This window comes from Neltuma alba, unplaced genomic scaffold (genome assembly GCF_004799145.2).
Source record: "Neltuma alba isolate B1F8T4 unplaced genomic scaffold, ASM479914v2 tig00011120_pilon, whole genome shotgun sequence".
Classification (NCBI taxonomy): domain Eukaryota; kingdom Viridiplantae; phylum Streptophyta; class Magnoliopsida; order Fabales; family Fabaceae; genus Neltuma; species Neltuma alba.
Window position 1 is genome coordinate 26458 of NW_021635857.1, and position 12896 is coordinate 39353.

The 12896-nt window shown below is 36.4% G+C and overlaps 2 protein-coding genes across 3 annotated transcripts; both read left to right on the forward strand.

The window, feature by feature from the left end:
- Positions 1-1578: 1578 nt before the first annotated feature.
- Positions 1579-5077, forward strand: LOC114761418 (uncharacterized calcium-binding protein At1g02270). Of its 2 annotated transcripts, none has more exons than XM_028950776.1 (10): positions 1579-1862; positions 1958-2062; positions 2247-2352; positions 2791-3011; positions 3092-3168; positions 3282-3390; positions 3480-3605; positions 3802-3909; positions 4029-4136; positions 4568-5077. In XM_028950776.1, exons 1-10 carry the CDS (start codon positions 1740-1742, stop codon positions 4805-4807), a joined length of 1323 nt encoding a protein of 440 aa, XP_028806609.1. In that variant the 5' UTR covers positions 1579-1739; the 3' UTR covers positions 4808-5077. The 2 variants fall into 2 exon arrangements, with proteins under 2 accessions (XP_028806609.1, XP_028806610.1); XM_028950777.1 differs by having other exon boundaries at positions 4571-5077.
- Positions 5078-9317: 4240 nt separating this feature from the next.
- LOC114761417 (protein NTM1-like 9) lies at positions 9318-12762 on the forward strand. Its single transcript, XM_028950775.1, has 7 exons — positions 9318-9411; positions 9509-9747; positions 10125-10402; positions 10719-11027; positions 11153-11470; positions 11713-12156; positions 12244-12762. The coding sequence occupies exons 2-7, from the start codon at positions 9522-9524 to the stop codon at positions 12526-12528; spliced, it is 1860 nt and encodes a 619-aa protein (XP_028806608.1). The 5' UTR covers positions 9318-9411; positions 9509-9521; the 3' UTR covers positions 12529-12762.
- The last annotated feature ends 134 nt before the right edge of the window (positions 12763-12896 follow it).

Genomic DNA, 12896 nt, shown 5'->3' on the forward strand with positions numbered 1-12896 from the left:
ATGCGTTTTGTATAAAGTTCATATTAATTAACATTGGCGATCAATCTGGACTGCATGCGTGATATATATAATGCATGCGTTTAGTTTATTGATATGAATTAATTGATTGATTTTTTTTATTTTTGATATAAGATATTGATTGATTAATTAATATTAATACGTTTCATATATTTGATATTAATGAGAAAAAATCTAAAAAGAGTCAAGAATCACGCTTAGTATAATTATACATATGATTAATTTAATATTCGTGATTTCCGGAATCAAAGCCGTCATCGGTAGGCCGCAGCGGCAGACATTACGCTAATCGTCAACCTAATCTCTATCAATTTCCGCCAACTTAACAAATAAACTCCTCTGTGTCCATTTTCCATCGCAATTAGCCTCAATTTTTCAGTTAGTTTTTTTTGTTCCATTTAAAATATACCTTTAGAGTCTATTTGGTATAAGAAATAAGGAAAACGGAAGGAAGGATAGGAAAGAAAACAAGTTTTAATAAATTTGATTTAAAAAAATAAGAGAACTAGAGTTAAAACATTTGGCTGGGCTTTCATTCGTTTACCTTACGTCTTATTTTTATTTAAATTTTATAACCCAATTTTTTTAATTTTTCAAATCAAACTCATCAAAATTTTTCTTCCATTCTCCATCCTTTTAGTTCTCTTATACCAAGCACAGGGTTCATTAATTTTATGATATCCTTCTATTTGCATCTAAAACCATATGTATAATCCACTATGCTTTATTAATGGAAGCTCAAGCAGCATCATTATTATTAGATATTAGTTTAATCTTTCTTCTTTTTTTTTGGGGCCAAACTAGATATTAGCTCAATCTTGATGCTGAGAAAAACTAAAAGAAATAATTAAGATTTGATTTTGATTGAATAATTTATAATGGTTTGGTTTAACTTAGATACAAGCACAAACAGATCACTGGTAGTATAGACTTTCGATTATTATTTTCAATAAAATTTCAGTTTTTTAGATAGTAAAATAATAACTTAAAATTGGCAAGGGCCAGATTGAAATCTGGAATAACATTATAAGCGGGTATGTAGTGATCTGACCAGATATTTGTTTATATTACATTAACAAAATATTTCTCATATCGGAACAAAACTCAAAATACATAAAAACAGAGGAGGGGAAAAAAAAACTTCATCTTGTGGTCAAGGTGGCAAATTGGTGGTTAAAAAATCCTTTTTTTAAAAAAAACTAAAAATAGTTCGAAGCGTGGGAAAAAATTGAAACTTTTAGAATTTATATTAGCATTTAAAATGCGGGAGTCAAATGGCATTGGCGGATTATTCGCATGTTAAATTCTTGACGTATTCCTTCTTCCTCTTGCAAATAGGAAATAATCGTTCGAACGATACTAACCAGACAACGTGAAAGGACGAGGATAGTCGTTGCTATTCTGGGCTTGCGTCTCTCTGGGTTCTCTATTACCAAACGACTCCTAGTCGTTGCGTCTCTCTGATTTTAATTTCTCTCTGCTTCGTCTGGAGTTCTGTACCCCAGAGGGTCGCCTTCGGTTGTCCCATTCCATTATTGTAATGACCCCGGAGAGTCTAACAATCACTATCTGATACACATTCATACTTTTTTTCTTGTAAAGAAAGAGAAAAGGGACCATTTTTATTATCTAACCCTTCGTTTAGTTCCCTTTCTCCCCTGTTGGGTTGGTGGCTTTGTGAGAGATTGAGGACTCGGTGGGTTTGGACTCAGAGTCTGAAGATGGGAAGGATTTCAAGGATTGCGAGTTTTGCAATTCCTTCTATGAAGGAGAAGCAACAACCTCTCATTACGTGCACGACCTTCAACATTCTCGCTCCCATATATAAGCGCCTCGACCAGGAGGTCTTCTTCTATACCTGCATTGATGATTGATTTCCTCAAGTGGATTATTTCGATTTCAATGTTTTTTATTTACTTTTTCTTTTCCTTATTTGTAGGACGCGAGTTGCCGCGAAAGCGACTACAGACCGTTTTGGTTGGACAGGAATGACAGGATATTGGATTGGCTGTTGCACGAGAGGTCTTCCATTATCTGTCTTCAGGTTTGAATGACTATGAACACTGTGATCTCCTTCTCTTGCACTTTTGTTTGTGCTTTTATTTTTTCGATGAAATTGATAGGAATGACCCACAAGATTCCTTATGGGGCTAGTGGTTTGATGCTAATGTGTTTTTTCTCATGAGGATTGTCCACAGTTTGATGCCAACCTATCTGAATTTTCGCAGGAATTTTGGGTTGGAAACCCAGAGCTTGTTAATTTGTATGAGAAGAGACTCGGTGATGCAGGTTATATTAATTTCAACCTTGGACGGACTAACAACCGTGGGGATGGTACGCATTTATTCTCTTAATTTGAAATACTTCCCCTTTAGATTCTCTGTTTTGTCAATATTTCAAATTCATTATCTTTATCAAGGATAAAAACCTCAACCACTGTCTGCGGAAGTTAATTTGGTTGTCAATCTAAGCTGCATACGATATTACCATTGCTTCTGAAAACGTGGATGGGCATGGTGTCATGGGCAAAATTTGGAAAACGTTTATGAACGGAATAAACGTAATCAAAATTGTTAAGACTTGAAGGGATAAAAGATGGTCAAAAGCATGTTCTACCTTTGCAATACTAGATGAAAATCCCTTAGATAGTTAAATGAGAGCCATATTCATATTTATTTTTCCATATGCGTGGTAGTTTTTTATCTCCCAAAGAATCTGAACTGTTTTTAAATTATTAAAATTACCTTATGGTGTTTCTGTTGGAGTCTGTAGGTCTCCTAATTGCGGTGCAAAAGGAACACTTTAAGATTCTCAATTACAAAGAATTGCACTTCAATGATTGTGGAGATCGTGTAGCTCAATTGTTACATGTCGAATTAGCATCTCCATTATCACAATCCCGAAATAGTGATACTGGGCAGGAAATTATTATTGTCAACACACACTTGCTATTTCCTCATGACTCAACTCTGTCCATAGTACGATTGCACCAGGTAATATCTCAACATTATGTTGACTTAGATACAGGCATGATAACTCTTTTGGACATATATTAATTCTCACTTTTTTACAGGCCTACAAGATACTTCAATATGTGGACTCCTATCAGAAAGAGTATCAACTGAAGCCTTTGCCAATCATGCTATGCGGGTAAACTTAAATGGATCTCCTTATGAGGGACTCATTTGCCTTTCTGAACTTACTTCATCCTTCAACTTTTGAATCGCTGTTAATGATTCTTTTTTCAACATTTTATTTTTCAGTGACTGGAATGGTAGCAAACGCGGGCATGTTTACCGGTTCCTAAGGTCTCATGGATTTGTATCGTCATATGATATTGCTCATCAATACACAGATGGAGATGCACACAAGGTGATATATCCAACACTGTTCAGAGAATTTTTCATGCTGAACCGTATTCTCATCACTTAATTTCTTTTTTGAACATTGTATGAATGCAGTGGATTAGTCACCGTAATCACCGAGGAGATATATGTGCTGTTGATTTTATATGGCTTCTAAATCCTGATAAATATCGGAAACTGCTGAAAGCAACTTGGAGTGATGCTGTGTTTGGCATGTTCAAGGTAGTCGCAATACCTCTGGACTCGTTATTCAATTTACTAATGTGACCATCCTGCAAACACTTTTAGCCTCTTTATATCAAGGATGTTTAAGCATATTTTACATTATTTTTCTTTAAGCATAGTTATGGTCCTTATGGATTTTATTTGCTGGTTGTGGAATAGAATTCTTCCACTGACAATGAAATGTCCATTTCAGTATCTATTGCGGAGAGCTTCTCTGAATGAGAGTAATGCATTTGCCTTCCTAAAGGGAGATAACGAAGATTGTATTACCTTTGCTGGTTTCTATGATGCACTTGAACAGGTATAGCGTATAACGAAAAGACCAGGACCCTAATTTTTCAGTTAGTAAATCCTTGTGTGTCCTTCCTAGAATATGACAACACCTCATTTTGACTAAGGTCTTCTGCTTCTTGTATGCAGCTTAATTTGATTGGTCCTCCTTGTGGACTTAGTGTTCAAGAGGCAAAGGACTTGTGGGTCCTAGTGGATGTGGATGGAAATGGTTTGCTGGATTTTAAAGAGTTTCAGGTAAAGCAGCTTACAACAAAGTTCAGCCACTTTTTGACTTCTATCTATTTTCACGGCAAATTAGTTTTTAGATTTAAGCAACCATAAGCAGAGCTCTAGGAATAAATGGATTAAAATCTCAATGAAAACGAAGTCATGTAACTATGGGAAATTACGCAAGGCATGTGAACAATGGAATTAAGTTTAATTCCACACCTAAAGCTACTGGAGTGGAGTTTAACATATAGGCTGCATGAGGAATGTTGATCTGCATGGGCAAATATGATAAAGATCTCTCATTTAATGAACCAAAATTATTCCGTATTGTTATGGTTAGACTATATAATGGACCAGAAACGGGCTGTTCAATATAGTAGACACGTATATAAACACTTTAGATTTCGTCTGAAACACCGTTGGCTAAATCATGTTCGTAATTTGTGGGGTTGTAGCAGCAAATCTGGATGCCGTCATGTTTAGATCAGATAGATGAGATAAAGAAAGAGGAGCTAAATGACGAATCAAATGGGAATCAGGAACAAGCCATTGGTTTCAGTATAAAGAATGCAACACTGTCCCCTCCTGAGGCAGAGAAAGGCATATGGCCTGAAGACTACTATCTATCTGATCATGCAAGACTAACAGTAGCATTCTCGCCAATAAGATTGCCATGTTCCCGGATGATTTATTGACACAAATGCTTGGGGTTGGGGACACTCATTCTAGGGTTTAACACATTTGTACATAATAGGACACAAGATGTGAATGGATGAAGAAAGTAGAAGCAACTAAACGAGACTCATGAGGAGGCTTCAAGCCAGAAGTTCAACCTTACAAGGCTGAGAAACAGAGCAGCACCAAGTGACAGAGTGGACAATGTGAAGTCACTTGAAATGTTATCCCATTCAACAGAGAAGAGGAGAATGATGTGTACAGTCTTTTTTTAGTTTGTAGTGATGAATTATTTTGTAGCTTGGGCTCTAGTGATTTTTGACTTTAGACACTGGAAAAATTTTCAAAATGTACAGAGCAAGGATTAATTTACTTTTTCCTCTTGAACCAAAACACAAAGGAAACTCTGAACAGAGGCGCCAAATCCCACTGTTCCCAACGCTAAACAGACACAAAGCTCGAGCTTTGCGTTGATCCATCTGTTATTCCGTATAAAAGGTGGATTCCCTTGAAGAGCGCCAAAATTATTAGTTTATATTCCTGTTTCCTTTTCCCTTGGAAAGTGCAAGAAGTTGGATGGAGAAAAAATCCATGGAAAAAAAAAATTTCTAAACTCAATTGAACAGTTGATGATGCCCCTTGACGCTTTGCCCTGTGTTGGCCTTTCTTGAGACTTAATTGTAATTCTCCCATATTTCTATCACTTCACTTGTTAAAGATAAGTTCTACTTACTGATGAGGTTGGATCTAGCCAAAAGAATTAATTTCTAATGAATCAAGGTTCGAATTCATATTAAAATAGATGTTCGCATTTAATACTTAACAGTGCCTTAAATAAAATTATCTTTAATAATAGAAAGATACCTATGCCTTAAAAAAAATGAATTACGCTTACGTAAATTCGTTTTTTAGCTAATAAATCTTTTAATCAGGTACTTTTAATCAATTTTATCATGTTTATCAAATAAACAATAACAGTATATGCAGATGTGGTAAGCCATAAAGGCATAAAGGAAAGAGATAATGAAGAGCAGAGTAATGGGGACAAACACGGCTGCATATCTTTTAGCTCTCAACTTTTTTCTTTATTTCTTTTTCTCACTTCACCTTTCTGGTTTTAGCACACAGCAAGGAAGGTGATCAGTAATCTTTGTTGTTTTTCCCCCTTTACTTTTCTTCCTCGTCATTTCATATTCTGTAGTCCACAAAACATCACAGGCTATTATAGTCAGAAACACGTCATAGATTTTTTTCAAGTGTGGTGATGGGGTCAAATTGTTTTTTTTTTTTGTGTCTATGCTCTTAGCTTCACAGTTAAGACTAGTGAGAACGAGTTTCAGACGTGTGTTGATATGATGTTATTGAAAATTGCTTATAGGTGCACGGAGTCTAGGTAATAATTTTGAGAACTGTGAATTAGGATCATCTTGTAATTTTGTACGTAACGAGTGATTAAATCTTTTAAAAGTATCATATGATGATGAAAAATTTAGGTGATGGTTTTTTGAGAAAGCATGGTTGGGGTGCTTTATTTAGCCTTTACAAAATTTATATCCTTTTGAATCTGTTGAAAGAATTAATAATTTTTTAAATGATTCATTTGTTGGTACGGTCTTGGCAAAATTACGATTCAAAGATGTTAAATTCCCTTTTGTTAAATTCGTTGGGCATTAAGAAGGAATATTAGTTGTTGGACAAACAAGAGTAAAGGATCACTTTGAGACAGTGGATGTTGTACATGTTAATTCCTGTGTTGCAATAATTGTTTTTTTTTTTTGTTATATTGAGGAGTCAAAAATATTGAAATTGCTTTAAGAAAGCTTCCAACGATCGAGTGGGGTTGCCTCCCCTGGATGATTATACAACCCAAATTCCTCTTGCTTTCAATCCACTTGGCTGACCAACCTAACCCATTAAAAAACGAAAACATTGTTTTAATTTTTTTTCTATTTTGAGAGTTTTTTTAAATTAGGAATTAGGATACATCGCTTTATCTTATCATTCGTTAAAGAAAAAGAAAGAAATAAAACAAGTGGACTATGACTAGCAAGACCTGACACATTAAATGCGTGAAACTTAGTGAGATGATTGAATGTCCGAAGCACACGCGCCATACCCGCTCAAGTTCCAAGGCGGATGTATCCCTTCAGTCGGAGGCCACGCCGCGAACTTCCAACCTCCCACTTTGCTTGTATTTGAATTCCTTCTCTACTCCTATTTTATTTGCAAGGTGTATAAAAAAAGGTTTTTAAAATTCTATTTATAAATCATTTTATTTAATTTTTAATATTAATATACCGTTTTGTTTTTTTATTTATTATGATATAAATAATTTTTTTTAAAAAGTATACATATTAAATAGAAATAAAAATATAAAGTTGTTATATTTTAATAAAAAGTTAACATAGTTAAAAAAAAATTTTTGTCTGTGTGAAACATACCTGAAGTGCCTTATAAACAGGATCAGAGAGTATGTAAGTTAATCCTCCATAACATGGTGAATCAATATTTGAGTTTTTATTAGAAAAAAGTATTCTCATTTAGTATTTGATAGTATTTTGAACATAATTGCTTGGATAACAATATGTAAAAAACAATATGTAAGGAAAATATTTTATTATACTCCTCTGGTCCTCTTTATAAAATAGAGAGAGAAGACATTTTTTGTCCTATTCATAGGGCACTGAGACAAATTTTTGTATGGATGTAAATTTTACCCTTCATTTACTATTATGTTGATTTTGTTTGCATAAGGTATAATGTGTATTAACTAAGAATAAAATTAGAAAGTTATTAAATTTTAAATGAGAGTTAATAAAATTTAAGATTTTTCTTGGTCTGTGTGAAACATGCTCGAAGTGACTTATAAATAAGACCAGAAGAGTATATATATACCCCATTTTGAAGAAATAAATACATAAATAACTATTATTGTTATATAATAATATTATGAGAGCCCTTTTGTGTGATGCAATTTTTTTCCCTTCATATTAATTAAGTCCAAAAGAAACATAAAAGAATGTGAAACAATTATATGCAAAGGGTGCGCTTTATAGTTGTTTTTTTCCTCCCGCTTTTTATCTGTGCTAAATAACTAAATAAAACTAAGAGTATTAAAATTGAGAGAGAATCTTTCATAAAAAGCAGGGCGACGAAAGAGAGGCCCACTTGACATTGGATTCTTCTTGTTTTGGGGCATTTGGTTGCCATTAGGGTTTTTAATTCACCCATGATTCATCATCGATCTTGCTGAAACTGTTCAACTTTACTACTTCTTATTTTTTAAAAATACTAACATCCTTAAGAACTTTACTTATATTTGTAACCGCAATCCTCCTTCCTATAAAAAAAATGTTAATATTCCAGATAATAATGTTTCGCATTAACCATTCCACACGTACTAAATACTAATATATGCCAATTTAACCTCATTTATAAGTGACAAATTACTTCTCCTGAATTGATATTTATCTGCATAAACTATTGTCAACTCCGATTATTTAACTAAAATTACACAAAAAAATCTCATATGGCTATTATTGTTAGGCTACGCATGGAAACGCTGAAAAGGACTGAAGCCGGAATAAGAGGTATTTTGTTTTATAAATTAATGGAGAGCAGAACGTTTTAGAGAAAGAACACAGCACGTGCTGTGCCCCCAAAAACAGAGAAGAGAAGGTCCTTTTCACTTTAAATTTTTTTAAGTTATCAAAATGATCCTAGTTAAAATACCAGGCATCGTCATGTTCAAAACAAAGATATTATCTGTGCATAAATAACCAAAAAGCCAACCCTACCAAAGATTCCATTCATACCATCAAAATCTCACTCCCTTTAGTTCCTCACATAGGAACTGCACAACTAATTAATTTATAGATATTAAAAAATTAATTGAATTAATTATTGATAATATCTGTATACTAATTTTTTAAAGTATTATTTTAAATTATTTATATTGGAACTTGATAGAAATCTTTTGATACGTAGAATTATTAATAGTTGAGAGAGAAAAACTCATTTGTGGTAATAAGCTATGAGCGTGCGCGTAAAGCCGTAAAGAAGCTCATCGGCCCCCCAAAAAAAAGGTCATTTTGTGAGAAATTGAAGGGGGAAAAAAACTCAGGTTTTCTTGCTGATTACGTCTACATGAGGGGGGCCCACTGAAGCCAGGCGTCTTCGTATTATTGGTCAATCTCTCTGAGCACTTTTTTTGACTTTGTCGTTTTCCGCTCTTTTTTTTCCCCTGGACAAGAGTTTGTCGTCTTGTTGTTACTGTATTTCTCACTCTTGCTTACCAACCCAGAGTTGCGACTTGCGAGGGCTACGCTGAAACCCGTCTTACACTGGATTGGCATTGTCCGTGGTCTCAGCGGATCAGCGAGGTTAAATATGGTACACGCGCTTCCTTCTTTATCCGCAAGTAATCGAACCAGGCGTAACACTGACTGACTATTCTGTGGTTATGTTATAATAGTATCTGACTATGCTTGGTGGTTAGCTGTTCCCGGACGCGTTTCACTTTCTCTCTTTAAAACCGATTGTAAAAGGCGAGAAGGATAAAACCATATGGCCCATCGCACTCAAAAATACTCAGAATCATCTTGATTCTAAGCTCTCCTTCTAGGTCTTCCTTCTCTCTCTTTCTCTCTATATAATTGATCTTTGGGTTCTTCAAACACTCCCTTTTCTCTCTCTCTTTTTTAATTCGTTCGAAACTCCAGGTGATACTTCCCGATGGGTGTGGCTCCTAACTGTCATCCGCCGCCGCCGCCGCCGCCGCCGCCTGCGGATGAGACGGCGGTGTTACCTCTGAATTCGCTGCCTCTGGGTTTCAGATTTCGGCCCACCGACGAGGAGCTTGTTGATTATTACCTGAGACAGAAGATTAATGGTTATGGCGACGATGTCTGGGTTATTCGGGAAATCGATGTTTGCAAATGGGAGCCCTGGGATTTACCTGGTATGTGTTCCTTTTACTTTTCATCTTGAAATTGGGAAAGTTGCAAGGCTTTGCTTTTCTTGTTTTGCGATGTACACTATTCGTTCTTCTGCTCTTTTCAATTTTACATGTGTCTATTGAAGAAATTACGGGTCTTAAGAATCGAAGACGATGGATTAGTTTCCCATTTCTCTATCACTGAGAACGGCTTCGAAATATCTCTCTATCCAATTTTCTTCTATGTTATCTTATGGAACAAGCAGTATACAAGATTGCAGTATTAGTGTCGGATTAGTGTGATAGAACTTCTGCTCAAGTAGCTAGCTTGCGTGCTTCGTATGCCATTTTATGTGCTAATTTGCTTTTTTCTGGTTTCGATTGATTTGGCTTGCCAATAGACTTATCAGTGATACGGAACAAGGATCCAGAGTGGTTCTTCTTCTGTCCCCAGGACCGCAAGTATCCGAATGGCCATAGATTGAACCGAGCAACAAATCACGGGTACTGGAAGGCAACTGGCAAGGATCGCAGAATTAAGTCTGGGTCCAACTTGATAGGAATGAAGAAGACTTTAGTCTTCTATAGTGGTCGTGCTCCCAGGGGGAAGAGGACCCATTGGGTTATGCATGAGTACCGTCCCACTATTAAGGAGCTTGACGGTACCAATCCTGGGCAGGTAAAGCCCTTTCTCATGTTTATTCTATTTAAATTTTTGACTCTCTTCATGTCTTGTTTTGTGGATGTGACATTGAATTGTTGCAAACGTGCAATATTGCATCCAATATCTTCTGGAAATAACTATCCTTCAGTTGAATTCTGAATGTCCTCTGTGATCTTCGCTTTCAATTCTTTTCCAGTCTAAGAAAGTCTTTGTACTGTGCTCTTACATTTTGATTACCTTAGTGTGCTAATGGAACTTTTGACTGACTATATTTTTGGGTAGATGATGATGTATCACTAAATTTTGATTTCATGGTTTTGGCTTGTGCCAGAATGCCTATGTGCTCTGTCGCTTGTTTAAGAAACAAGATGAGAGTCTTGAAGCTGATGAAACAGAACGGACTGCGTCAACTCCTACTGTTGCTAATTACTCTCCAGAAGAAATACAGTCTGATGCTGCTATGGCTATGGTATCCCCGTCGCCAGCTCCAGAAGATGATAAGCGGCAGATAGCTGCATTCTGTGTTTCCGAGAACACTGAAGAAACCACATCTAACGTAATAACATCAGCTGATTGCCATAGTGATGGAGGTGATGCTAACGACGCACAAACCCAAAATGCGGATAAAACAGCTTTAGAGGTCAGATAGACTAATTGAGTTTCTATCGGTCTTATTTTGTCTTTCTTGTTCACTTATCCTTTGGTTTGGTTTGTGCGTTTTGAAATTGTTTATCTAGAACTTGTAGTTGTTGCTTCTTTCTTCAGGAGGATCCACTGGTGAACCTTGATATATTTAAGGAACCAATAACTAGGCCATTTGATGACAAGATGTTCTCCCCAATACATGTGCATATGCCGTCAGAATTTTATGATCCAGTGTGCAATGACTCAGATGGTCAATTTGGGCTGCAACTTCCATATGGTACAAATGAGACAAATATTTCAGACTTCTTCGACTCATACATCAATTGTGGTGACTTGTCCTGTGAAGACTATATCAGTCAAAAGCCAACCTCTGGCATTCTAAATCCTTGTGACAATGGATCTGGGAATGGCTCAGATGTGAAAATGGCCGATATGCTGGTAAATAACCTATTCTAGCACTATACATGTTTGTTATTTTGGATTTCTCTGCCAAATGGACGTGTTGGTTTTCGAATTTGAGGTGGTAGCTTTACTTTTTCAATACATAATGGTTCCCCCTAATTGGCTGCCAGATTGACACACAAGTTTGCGACCTGTGTAATCTAGTTATGTTTGACAGAGTTATTAGTATTAATAATTTCATCCCTTTAATAATGCTATTATCTTATTGTCTTCTGCAGTATTGGCAAGCTCTGCATACTGCGCATCCTCAGGAGGAAATTGACAAGAGGGTTCCTTCCATGATAGATGCAGCTTCAGACTTTAACAGACCCATTACCTCTGAGCTCAGTGGTTATGAGCAGAAGGGCAATATGAGGATATACGACAGCTATCCTCCGATGGCTTTGGCATCTGATGCTGCTTTTGACCCAGTCTATGGCGTATTAAATAGCTGTCAAGAACCAAGAAACTACAATACAGTTGGCGGTGATAATGGTGCTGGGATCAGGATTAGGGCTCGCCAAGTGCGAAGTGAACAGGTAAACATGAACCCTATGAACCAAGGACAGGGTACTGCTCCAAGGAGGATACGTCTACATATATCTACACCTACCTCTAATGAAGTCGAGAAAGACGGGAGATGTGCGCAAGAAAACCATTATTCAAAACCAATTATCACATGGGTAAGATGTTTATATGGTAGTACTTGTACATCTAACAGAGGACTATTTTGCGCATCTTGTGAGATTTGTGGGATTGCTCTTTTGCAGGAGACCGGAGCCTTAGAAAATAATGCTGCTGAAGAGGATGCTACTCATACTGGGAGTGAACCCCTGACTCCCGAGTCAGTTGACAGTAACAAGGTTTCTCCCCTGTTTGTTACAAATGAAGATTCCCTCTCAGGATTGAAAGAGAGCTTGTTGTGCAAATCAGTTCGGGGCACATCAAAGGCTTTTTCTCGTGCCAGAGTCTGGGCATCTACGTTGGTAGTCTCTGTCAGTTTAATGGCCGCAGTAGTATTTATAGCTAACAGATGGGGAGTTCTTGACTTTTGAGCTGCTAGACAATTTGCCCCGTTGCAATTTTTAATTTTTGTGGGGTGGATAGCAAGGCCCGTTGAAGAGAGACATGTAGGTTGGCTGTTTTAGTTTGGATGTTTATATAAATACTCGTCTTTGTGCATATGTAGGCTGTTCCTTTGTATGCAGCCGTTCTGTAGCTTCAGTTATGTTAACTTGTGCATCCTCCCCTCGCAACTTTTTTTGTGGCCTTCCTGAGCCTTGTAGCTATCGCTGTTCTTGCCTGACTAGTGCCCAAAAGCTTCCCGCAGAATTACACTATTCCACTGTTTAAAGTAATTTACGTAGAATACTGAACATTCAAGTTGGAAAGCATATTAATTTAGACAAATTACTAATACTGG

Excerpts from the sequence above, each read along its gene's own strand:
- LOC114761417 (XM_028950775.1), top strand. The coding sequence starts at position 9,522 with ATGGGTGTGGCTCCTAACTGTCATCCGCCGCCGCCGCCGCCGCCGCCG. Across the intron at positions 10,403-10,718 it reads ACGGTACCAATCCTGGGCAG|AATGCCTATGTGCTCTGTCG; the intron begins GTAAAGCCCTTT and ends GGCTTGTGCCAG. Across the intron at positions 11,028-11,152 it reads CGGATAAAACAGCTTTAGAG|GAGGATCCACTGGTGAACCT; the intron begins GTCAGATAGACT and ends TTCTTTCTTCAG.
- LOC114761418 (XM_028950776.1), top strand. The coding sequence starts at position 1,740 with ATGGGAAGGATTTCAAGGATTGCGAGTTTTGCAATTCCTTCTATGAAG. Across the intron at positions 3,606-3,801 it reads CTGTGTTTGGCATGTTCAAG|TATCTATTGCGGAGAGCTTC; the intron begins GTAGTCGCAATA and ends TGTCCATTTCAG. Across the intron at positions 4,137-4,567 it reads TGGATTTTAAAGAGTTTCAG|CAGCAAATCTGGATGCCGTC; the intron begins GTAAAGCAGCTT and ends GTGGGGTTGTAG.